The sequence below is a fragment of the Oryzias melastigma genome, linkage group LG12 (assembly GCF_002922805.2).
Source record: "Oryzias melastigma strain HK-1 linkage group LG12, ASM292280v2, whole genome shotgun sequence".
In the NCBI taxonomy this organism is placed as follows: domain Eukaryota; kingdom Metazoa; phylum Chordata; class Actinopteri; order Beloniformes; family Adrianichthyidae; genus Oryzias; species Oryzias melastigma.
The window spans coordinates 4149082-4161423 of NC_050523.1; the positions used below are offsets into that span (position 1 = coordinate 4149082).

Consider the following 12342-nt stretch of genomic DNA (forward strand, 5'->3'; position numbering starts at 1 on the left):
CGAAATGTTTCTTAAAGAAAGGATTCTGATAAAAAGGAGAATTTTTTAAGACTTCTGCAGAACGCAGGAGACGGAAGACAAAGAAGGGGATTTGTGATGATGGAGTTAATGAAGCGCGGTTGACAGCATCTGCTAAACTGAATGTAATGTAATCTGCCGTCAGCCTGGAGATTGGGTTGCATGGAAAAGCAGATGATGGAGTTTGGCAGCGTGAGAGCGGCGGGCTGCCTTTCTGTGCTGATGGCGGGAAATGGGATCCAACATAATCGCCAACAAATCCGCGGAAGTCTGTCGGGATCCGCATACAAATGACAGATTTCTGAACTGCCAGAGACTTCCAGTGGTTAAGGTCAACCTATAAATCTGTCATCTTTGAACTAGAAGGATCTAGATTTCATAAACAAGTTTGGAAGAAAAAAAATAAGCGAGTCTAACTGGAAACTTTTACTGCAACAAAACACTAACAAAAGGCAGAACAAACAGCAACAAAAGGCACTCATTGACAGCTTGAAATACAATTTAGCAACACTTTAATGCAACAAAGTGAAGAGCCAGGAAAAACAAAGGGAGAGTTTTGCATCATAATATTTTAAAAATGGAAATCTGAGTGACAAATATACAACAAAGTATTAGGCCAACCAAAAAAAAAGTATTTTTTACGAGATTTAAAGTCATAAACCTACAAATCTTCTCGTAATTCAACAGTTCAGACTTCTTCCCTTAAATGTACAAGATTTAAAGTCTTAATTAAAAAAAAAAGTTTTCTATGTTCTTGTCAAGACTCAAAACAAGGAAAAACTATTTTTCATGTCATGAAGCATTCTTAAGATCCTTCGTTTTCTAAAAAAAAAAAAAATCAACAATGTATCTTTTGTGTGAAGTCTTGTTGTTCTGACTGACTTAAAACAGATTTTCTGTCTACATTGTGCTTAGTATTTTGATATACTACATGCTTGATGGATTGCTGGAGCATTATGGGTACTGTAGTCAAGAGACTGTGACATAATGAGCTGAGAGTTTTGTTTGATATTTTATGTAACTGAACGATTTTAAGCGTTATTGTCCACGTTTGGCTTCTCTAAAACCTGATTATAGCTGAGAAAAAGCAAAAAATAAACAGTTCACAAGAAAAACTTCCCATCAACCCCTTCCACCAATCACCTGCTTTTTGGTTCCTTTAGGCATTCTGGGTAATGTAGTTATATCACATTATGAGACTGTTTTGTTCCACCAAATACGCACAATAATCCAAAGTGCCTTAAAAAAAAAAAAATAGGCTTACATTTGTTGCAAGTTCCTGTTGTGGTCAAAAACGTATGGTAACCAAATCGACCAACCAGTTTTGGTCAGGTTCAGGTGTTTACGCATCACTTTGTCATCTATTCACCAAAGAAAATCATGTCCAAATTCTCACACTCTTCATTCTAAGTGAACTTTAAAGCGTGTTCAGCCTTTTGTCAGGGGTTCTGAATTCCAAAATCTAGAACTTTTGGAAACTTCCCAGAAGTCTCTGCAAAAAATCAGCACGCATTCACGCTCACTAGATTGGCTTACGTAGACCACAATGCATTGCATTTGAACGATTTTTCATATAAAAACATTTACTTACATTTATTCCATTATTATTTTTTTTTACATTTTCATCTTCAGAACGCAGTGGATTCATAAATACTTTATAAAATATTCATATTTATTAGATTTGTACTTGATGATGTCATATTTGAGTTATTTGATGCCGTCTCGATTCTCCGGTCGTAACCGTGGATACCGCAGAAGTATCACATGATCGCAAAGGTTTGTCCATATTGCTGAGAGGAGTTTACAGAATTCAGAAATAAAAATTAAAGCAAGAATTTTAGAAAAAAATAAGAAAATAAGCAGTGTTAGGATGATGCCTGCAGATATAGAACATTGGTATGCATCCACACCCTGCAGCCAATCAGAATCGAGTATTCACCCGGACCAATTAAAGTGCAGAAACATACACGCTGTATTTTTGTTTTCTTGGAGTAACACTGCAGACATAAAAGTCTATAAAGTTTTACTTTATCTTACTGTTGATGTGATGAGTTAACTCTTAATAAAAATTAAATATTCCAGACAAAAAAAAGTTTCTGTTCAAAAGCCAAATATTCTCATTAAATGTACCCAGTAAAACATTGTGATTAATCCCAACCTGAAAGTGTGATTAATTTGACTATTTTTTTTAAAATTAATTGACAGCACTAATGTAAACACAATGAATGTGGCCCAAAATTTTGAAAAAAACTAGCAATGTTTGACGTTTGTCATTGTAATATTTTGTAATTTTCACACTTCATTAACCAATTACTCATCTTTTTAATCCTGTTTTTTTTGTCCAATCTAAAACTTTTAAGATAAAATTAAAAAAGGGTTTGTTTGAATTGCTAACTAAAGAAAAACCACAGCCCAACACAGGAGGTTTCACAGTGTCAAGGACGCACGAATATGCAAGATTTTTTTTAATCTATTTGACAATGTTTTTCCATTCGATTGCATTTTTTATTTTAAAAAGTAGAAATAATCTCTGTAAATTTCTGCCTCGACTCTAAAAGGATGAAATCTGGAGAAGGTGTGCATTCCTGCAGTGATGAAGAGGTCATTAAAAGTCGGCTGGATCATGACAGTGAATTTACAGCAGATGGCTCTGCGTCACAGGAAAAGATGAGTTCAGTCAGTGAGGAACTCGCCTCTTCTCTGCTCGTGCGCCTATTTTTATGCCCAAAGAGCAGAAGTATGGTCAGCGTTTTTACTCACATCTTCAGTCTGGTTTCTTACTTTATTTTTAAGAAAGGAAGTGAGAAAAACACATTTTTTTTAGCCCAGAGATCAGCTGTTCCCGTGACAGCGTCACCTTTAATGATCACACATTTTACATAATTTAGATCCTAAAAACTGTGAACTTCCTCAAACCGTAAAGTGAAAGCTCGTGTCTCTTAAATAGAAGGTTATTTGAGAGGAGCAATGTTTGTTCTGTTAGTATTTTGGTGAAAATAATCAATTTCTTTAGACATAAAAGCAGTGGACTGATCTTTTATCACCTTTTTCCTGCAATTCTTGCACCAACGTGATTCAGAACTGAGAAAGTCTTTCAGAAAAAAAGGTGAAATGTCTTAAAAAATAAAACCAAGTCCAGTTGACTGCTTTTTTATTCCTCTACCTTGATGGAGTCTACCTGGAGTCTACACTGACACTTTTAAATAAGTAACTCGTTTAGTGGTAAAACAGAAAAACTGCACTTATTAGGACTGATCAGACTCACCTAGAACATTGATTTATGTCAGTACTGACCTTTCCAAAAGGATTTCACGACAGAATCAATACTTTAAAAATAGATTAAATGCAATTATTTGACTTTAAAAAATCCCAAATGTTTTCTACACTTTTAAATTAGCTGGCTTTCTATTATATGTTTGTGCAACGCTTTATCAAACACTTATGAATGTCGAAAAAAAAATTGCAGTCACACTTCCATTAAATAATAGTTGTAATATATATATATATATATATACACATCATGACAGGCATTCTATGACTGCCCAGCAGGTGCCACCCAACCCCCGCCCTCACTGGCTGAGCAGCTGGGCGGGGGTTGGGTAGTCTGAAAAATTTATGGAAAAACTACTTTTTTCAAAATTGCAGCTTTTCTGTTGGTTTTATCTCCATAGCAACCATTCAATTTTTTGGTCATCTGAGGGTGACGAACAGATCTATGCCATTTTTAGAGGAATCTGCAAAAATACATTTTTGGATTTCCTTAGCAACGGAGGTTTTTTGTTAACCAATATGTTCATATCGTGTGACATATCGTTTTGTTCAGCTTGAGCCAGGGATTCATGTATGAAATTTTCACAACGCTCTGGCAAAACTTGTGCGACCAACAGGGAAACGTCACTTTTGAGAGCTCGCCATGCTAACACCATTCAAAATCTACAAACTTTTTAAAAAAAATTTTTTTCTCCCAAGTAGAAGTCGATTCAATTAACAGCTTGCCTCAGCCAGATCAATCTAGTGGGAACAAAGGAATAAAAATTAATTTATTAGGTTGATTAATCGCTGCCCCCCTTTCAATTTTGCTGTCATTTTTTTCCTCAAAGCAGCAATTTCATTGTTGTCAGAGGACTCTAATTTAACATCTTTTTAATTTGTTGACATTTTTTAAGTGCAAACTGGTTCTGCTCCATAGGCTTGGATAAAGAAAATCAATTTTTGTTTGTTAACAAATGTACTTTTTCACTCTCTTTTAATAAATAACTTTAGTTAATAAAATAGTACATTATTTTACCAAATCAAAGTCATTTTTATTTTTTAGGAATTATTGAAGATTTGAATTCCAAATGATCCAAAATGTTCCGAAGATACTTAAACTACTGTAACCAAACTTTCTAAGAAAACTAATTTTTACTAGTTAACTATAGTTAATAGATTCAGATTGTACTTCATTGGTCATTTCAATCCATCTATTTCCAATAAGGATTCTGATTGGGTGTTAAATGATAAAAAGGCAGTTAATAAAATATAATTTGGAGACAATCTGGATTTTCTTTAATGTGTTGTAAATCTGGATATTTTATCGACAAAACCAAGTGACTGAAACGGCCCAAAAAATCCTCCCTAGTAGAAATTCTTTGACTTACTTGTCATTTAATCACTCATTTTCTTTTTTTTGCGCATCTATTTATTTATTGTTTCTGTTTTTCTCATGTTTGTTTCTATCTTGTTCTAATCTGGACAACTGTAGTAACTTAATTGCCCTTTGGGGACCGATAGTTATTCCATCCGTCCATCATCCATCCATCCATAAGAGTAGAAAACTCCTTAAATTTCCATAAATGAAAGCAGCTGCTTCTGTTTCATGAAATCCAGACACGTTCAGTCCACTGAGACTTGACTGGAATCTCCTACAAATTCCTTCATTTAGATCAAATCCTCAAAGTGTTGCTGATTTTGCCACGTTAGACTTCACCAGACGTAGAGATGCTCCAGTCGTCTAACAAGTCACCTTTCATGTTATTAGCCCGGATAATCGGCCTCAGCAGAACACTACAGCCTCCAAAAATGATTCCCCAACTGAATCCGAGTCATTACTGCCGTCAACACGAGGAAGAAGCGGCGGCGAAGTGCAGGTGTGTCTGTGAAGGTACTTACAAACTGCCTCTTCTGGGAAGACTCAGCTCCTTCTGTGAAGGAAGAGAAAAACAGGCGTGAGACAAACACTCGTCGTGCCTTCAGGCCGTTTTAATTAGACTGCTGAAGTGAAACCAGGGCCCGGCGCCGTCCGTCCTTCCAGTGCGCTGAACTCCAACTTGCTTATTAATGAACTCTGTCGGGAGGGGCGCGACCTCCTCGAGTGGGAGGAGTCATTATTGGCATCCGTTTGACCCGGTGTCGGTTAAACTCATTAAACGGAGACAAGGACGGAAGGAGAAGCATCCGCTGCTTCGTAAAGCTTCTGCTTTACATGCAGCGAGGACGGAGAAACTAAACGTATTCAAAACATTCAAAGACTCTCCGATCATCTGGTTTTGAACCAAAAATTAAAAAAAACTTGTTTTCTAGGTCACAGTTTGTGCAGTGCTAGAAGGGTTTATTAGAAAATGTAGAAGTAAGCCTCGGCTGATATCCCATCATCCCTTTGTTTACACTCTCCTCCACTAGCTTACAAGCAAACATTATCAATGCAACAAAAATGGCGTCAATATCAGAGTTTTGTGTCAGATACAAGCTCAGATGAGGTAAACAAAGATGTTTATTTGTCTGCATTTCGATGCATCAAAATGAAGCGGAACAGTGAGAGTTTTTTAAAGGCATCTTTAAACATCCAGATTGAATGAAGAAATACTAGATTTTAATCTTAAATTCTTTTATAGATATCCTCCATCAGAAAAATCCAACAAGAATAAAGTAAAACACCATTTGCTACAATGGTGTATTTGGGGCACAAAAAAAAGGAATATTATAAGATTTATAGTCGTAAATATACATGTTTTAAAGTAGTAAATTTACAAGAAAAAAGCCATAAATTTACCCTTTGATTTTAAAAGTCATAAGCTACATTTATAACTTTTTCTGGTAAATTTTCATGTTTTAAAGTTGTATATTTACAAGCTTTTAAGTCATAATTTTTATGACTTTGAAACAAGTAAATTTACAATAAAAAGTGATCATTTTAGGCCATGACTTTTATAGTAAAAAATACATTTTTGATTTTTTTTTCTAGTAAATTTACGTGTTTTGAAGTCATAAATTTATAACTTAAAAAATGTACATTTACAAGAAAAAAAGCCATAAATGTAGCCTATGACTATAATTTTTTTTTCTCATAAATATGACTTTTTTTAGTAAAGCACATACATTTATGAGAAAAATCTATACAAATACGACTTTTCCAGTAAATTTATGGTTTATCATTTGTACATTTTTATCATTTCTATCTTTTAATCTATATAAATCTGTTAGTACACTATTAGTAAATTACCTTTTGAGTAAAACTGTTAATCTAAAACAAATCAAATACTATAACACAGGGTGTAGTTCTTTGTTTGAACAGCTCAGTTTTCTGGTGTTGGAAACTTCTTGCAGTTTTATGTCATTAATCAAAGTCAATTTTATGTCACAATAAACTGAAATGACGTTTAAAACTAATTTAACAAACAATAAATATTACAAAAAGTATGTTAATTTATTCATAAAGAAATAATAACCGTTGTGAATGCTGGTTATATTACTGAGAAAGATTGTTATGCGATTCCAATCATATTCATAGAATAACAGCAAATCCAGGCAGAATTGGATTTCACAATATTAAAGTGATAATTAGGTTAGCAGGTGAGGAGAGGTAATAAATCTCAATTTCCTTTGTGATTCTGCTGCAGTTTCACATCTTAATACACCCAGAGATTCCAGCCGACTGTCGCACTCACTCCCAGAGGGGTAAAAAATATGTTTGTAAATCAAACTCTGAATTCATGAGATGATAGATGACACATTTACAATTTGTTATCAATTATTTTCTCAATTAAAATGAAGATTAAAGCAGAAAAACTTGCATGTTAAGTAATTGATCAAATTAAAAAGCTTAAAAGTTTGATTTATTTATCTAAATAAAACTAATTAAATGAATAAAAGTCTCAGCTAAAAATTAATATATTTTAATAGCATTTCAAAATGAAATATTTAAAATGCAAATTAAAATAAAGAAATTAAAACAATCTCAACTTTTATTAAAATAAATAGAAATATTTATAGTGCTAAACATATATATAATATATTAAATGGTGTAAAATTCAAAAGGTGAGTTTGCTGTAGAATCAGCAGCTCTTTAAAGACAATCATAGTAAATCATGAGAACTTTAAGCCATCATAAAACTGATGCAAGTTTGTAAAATGATTATCTTTTAACTAAAAACTGCAAAATGTGAAACAGAAAATGTTATCAAGCAAATAATTATCTTCTAATAAGACTAATAACTGTGGATTAAAGTGTAATTAACAAGATTTCTTAAGGTACTTTAAAGGGATTTTACGTCCTAATAAATTAAATAAATATGTTAAACCAGCTATTTATTACTATATAGTTAATCTTTTTTAATTATTGAGCTTTAAATGCTGCCCTTGAATGTGTCCGTGTTACAAACAAACATGCAGAGCTGCAGCTTCTACTCATGTAAACGTGTCTTAAACCAATGGAACCATGAGCTGCTACGACAGCTCTTTGGACTCCAGTTGGTTTTTGCATCGTCAGCGTTGTTGCGTCACATCCGTGAGACGACAAAACTCTCAATCTCTGCTTCCTGAATAATAATGAGCAGCCCCACTTTTCTCTCCTTGCTATCAATTAGGACGTAATGCCCCCGTACCAACACCACCACGACGGTGCCCAGGAAGAGTAGAGCGTTTCCTCGAGAGACACGACACGTCCCTAATTACCATGCAACCATCGACTGACGCTGATGTGATACCCGCCAGGTCAGCACTCCGATCACAGTGAACTCGGAGCACTCGTGCTGCTAGGAAATGGTTTCCTGCCTCAGGGAAACATTTGCATAAAGCTGTGAAGCCGTTGTCTTTTGCTTTGGAAGTGTGACACCTTTCAAAGTTAGAGAATCAACCTCGAAGCTCATTAGAGCCGCAGATTTCTGATTCATGACGTCAACCTGGGACACGTGTCGGACAAATGCGATCTCAGGCGTTAGTCACTTCTGTCCTTACGGCTGGATTTAATATCAGAGTCATCGGACAGTCCCAAACAAGTCTTTTGGAGCACTGAGGGGATTCGGACAGTCTCCGCCAACACAAAGTGGGACTGGTCTCTTTATATTTTCAATTACGCATTTATATGGGTTTATTTTAAACTTTTGTTAATGAAAAATGATTTTCATCATTTGCTAAATATGACCATGAAGTCAAACTGTTTAAAACTCTGCAGCTTTCCCACCATTCAAGCTTCATTAATCTTCTATAAATCAATTTTTGAAATTCTTTAATAGAGAGACTGAAGGCTATAAAAGAGGAACAGTCTGGGTGTGACTACATTAAATGAAAGTTTTTTTTTTTTTATTCATTTATGTTTGGAACAGCGATGCCTGAAAATGAAAGTGAGTCTGGAAAGTCACCGAGGCTCGTCCGGCCCGCGCCGGTGAGGACGGTTAATACAGACAATAACGAAGGCTGCTGTTTGTTGGTGTGATTTGATTTTCATTTGTGAGCACATACAGACCTGGAACATGTTAGTAAAGTAAACAGGAAATGATTGGGCCCTTAAAGCAAATGGATGTCTAGAAATTTCCCAAAAGAAACTAACTTATAAGTCTCCGTAAACCAAATCCTGAGTGGATAAACAAATGGAAAAAGCAGTTTAAACTAGAAAAGCTGCAATAATGCTAGTGTGAATGCTTTTTGCTGAAATTCGCTGAAGATGCTGACGCTCTTTGCTGAAAATGGTGACGCAATTTACTTTAACTGATGAAAATATTTGCTGAAAATTTTTAAAAATCTATTTGCAAAATGTTAAATTTGCTAAAAGACTGGAAAGTCCATTAGAGAACGATGAAAGAGCGCTGAAGTTGACTTAAATTTCTGAAAAATTAGTATTAAAATTGCTTAAAAATTCCTTTTACATACTAATTTGGCTAAAAATATCTTGTGCTGTTCAAGTATGAGCTAAACTCTAAATTATCCCCCAAATCTTCAGTAGATGCCAAATAAGCCAAAAAGCTTGTTTGCTGCTTAAATATTTATAAACTCCAAAATAGCCTAAAATTCCTCAGTAAACTAAATCAGTCAAAAGTTTAGCGTGTTGCTAAAATAGAAGCTTTAAACTCTGAATTAACCAAAAAAAAAAAAAGAAGAAAACCCAGTAGATAACAAATTAGCCAAAAAAGCTAGCACATAACTTAAAAACTAGCTAAACTTCAAAATAGCCTAAAACTCCTTAGTAAACTAAACCAGTCAAAACGTTAGCATGTTGCTAAAACAGAAGCTAAACTCTAAATGATCCTAAAAAACTTCAGTAAAAAACAAATTAGTTAAAAACGTTAGCATAATGGTAAAATATTAGCTAAAAATAGCCCAAGAAAATATTTAAAGGCTTGTTGCTACTTTGTCATTCATTTCCAATGGATCATATATTGCTGAATATTTCAAAAACTATAAAGTTTATAAATCCCAAAAATACAAGCAGTAATGTCCCAAACAAGCTGAACATTTTGATACCAAGATTAACAAAATCACAAAGTTTGTTTTAAGTTGTGTCCGAATTCCCCCCGAACCCCTAACTATTAGCTAATCTAGTGAGCATCGATGCACGCTAGTTTTTCGCTAAGACTTCTGGGAAATTTGAGTGTACTACATTTTGGAATTAGTAGATTCGGACAGCATTAGAGTTTTAAGGTGCCGAAAAACGTACAGAAAGGAGCAGGAGAATGACTATAAGTGTGATTTAGTGATTCACCTAGCAGCTAAAGCTAGCGGGGATTAGCTAGCTTCGCGGGTTAAGCACCGCTGCATCACCGCTTGTAATGTAGAATAAAAAAAGATGTAGCTCACATTTTCTAAAGCAAGTGATTGTTTTTGTTTGACATCAGGAGTTTTGTCTGCAGCATTTTCTCGTGTAAAGAAGCAGCACCATGTGGAAACTTCACTTCTGCATCTTTTTGGGGAACATTTCAGTTCTTCCCGCATCAATTATGGGCAGAAACATGCAGATCTGTCAACCAGCAGGAGCCTCTTCTATTACTTCAGGACATTCCACAGAAAAACAGAACTGAATCCCTGCATGCAGACAGCTTTCCAGAACCAATAGTGACTGTTCAGCGTAAGAACTGGACGCATTCGACTCAGAGGAGGATTATTTCTTTTGTTTTTTGGTGTGCAGATGTTTGAAATTGTAGCTGCAGAGAAGCAGACTTTCCTGCAGAAAGTGGTAAGAGCCGTCGGCTTTCATCAGGAGTCTGACTCAGGACGTTTTCTGGCAGAAACAAAAAAGGGCCGCTGTGCAACAGGCTGCTGCGCTGTATAATTTTTCTGTTATTACTTTTCCCTGCACAGACTCACACTCTTAAGCAGGTGACAGTGACGGTTGCCATGGAAACTGGCTCTCAAGTTAGATCGAGGGGAGATTGGGGAAACTTTTCAGACTTTGTTTTAGAGAAACGTGCGTCTGTCCTTTTAAAATCAATGACAAACGGGGATCTGGAGGCACCGCACAATTTTCTATTCTGTTTTTGGGCTTTGAACGCATCACAATTGAGATATGAACATAATATAGATTAAAGAACTCCAACTACGGGAAGATTTTCATATCTTTTAATTAAGTGATACATATACATTTTTTTAGAGATTCAAATTTTTGAAGTTATATAAATGAAGTTTAATAAATTATTTTAATTTCACTAGGAACTTATTTTGACCAATTTAACGAAAATACTTTATTTCAAATTTATTAAAACAAAATAAGAAATGGAAACCACTTATAACTATATATATATATATATATATATATATATATATATATATATATATATATATATATATATATATATATATATATAATAAAAATCCTCAAGCCAATAGCTGAAAACACTAAAGCTGAAAGCTTGCCAAATAGAATAATTCTATCACATTAATTAAACTCTAAATTTGCCTAACTTAAAAACAAAGTCTAATGTTGACATCACAGCTAGCATAATGCCAAAATATTTTCGCTAAAGCTTAAATTTCCCTTTAGAACTTTGAAACAGTCTAATTTTGACAGAACAATCCAACTAACTTCCTGATTCTTTTGTCTTGGGAGTAGTGTGGTCCTTCTGGGTTACTGTAGAGACAGGAAACTCGTGGCAGGTTCAGCTAGTTTTTTTTTCATTTAAAAGAACTGTTTAATGTTTGTATGTCATATCCAGAGCTCCATACGATCATTAATCCTGGTCAGACAAATTGGTAGTGTAACTGAGCGATGGGGAGGTTCGCTTATCCGTCACGCCGAAGTAGAAAACAGCTCAAGACGAGGAGTCCGCCATTCGGTGAATATGTTCATCGTTTTTTATTTTTCTCTCTCGGTTTTATTTTTTATAAAAAAAAAACCAGGAAGTTAGTTACAACAGCTAGCATAATGCTAAAATATTAGCTAAACTCTTAAGGCTTTGTAAACGTATAAAAAAAAAAAATTGATCAACCGCAGTGCATTGTGGTATATATTCGCTAATCTAGTCAGCACCAATGTGCACTAGTTTGTCGCAAAGACTTCTGGGAAATTTCTAGTGCACTTGATTTTGGAATTGTAGATTCAGACAGCATGACAACTATACGACACACTATATAGTGAGTAGGGAAGGAATTTGGACGTAGCCTAATTTTGACCAAACCGTTAGCATAATGCTAAAAATTGAGCTAAATTTTTATATTAGCCTAAAAAACTGGAAAAATGTCAAAATTAGCCAACAAAAAAACGGCTAGCCTGTTGCTAAATTTAAAGCTAAATTCCAAAATAATTAAAAAAAAAAAGAATTTATTGAACATATTCAAGTTTGAATGGTATTGAACATATGAAGAAGGTCACAAGTTTCAAAGTGCACAAAGTTTTTGAAGGATTTGAGCAATTTCTCATTCATTTAGCATATTTTGCTCAATTTTTCAAAAACTTTTAAGTTTATAGATACCAAAAGTACAAGCAGTACCAAGCTGAACGTTTTCATACCCAGATTGCTGAAATTGCTGTAAAAGCATTGATAGCAGTTTAATCTTATCCTGTGGATTTACTATGAATCTGAATGCTTAAATTAGGTTACTTCATCAGTTTTTGTTGGCGTAACAAATCAGGAACAT

At 34.5% G+C, this 12342-nt stretch overlaps 1 protein-coding gene across 1 annotated transcript in view; it reads right to left on the reverse strand.

The window, feature by feature from the left end:
- The window catches only part of mast4 (microtubule associated serine/threonine kinase family member 4), a gene marked incomplete at its 5' end in the record, with an annotated part of 103919 nt that overhangs the window by 51377 nt on the left and 40200 nt on the right, over positions 1–12342 (reverse strand). Inside the window, 1 exon segment of the mRNA XM_024299282.2 lies at positions 5170–5201. Within this exon segment, the coding sequence (XP_024155050.1) occupies positions 5170–5201 (32 nt within the window).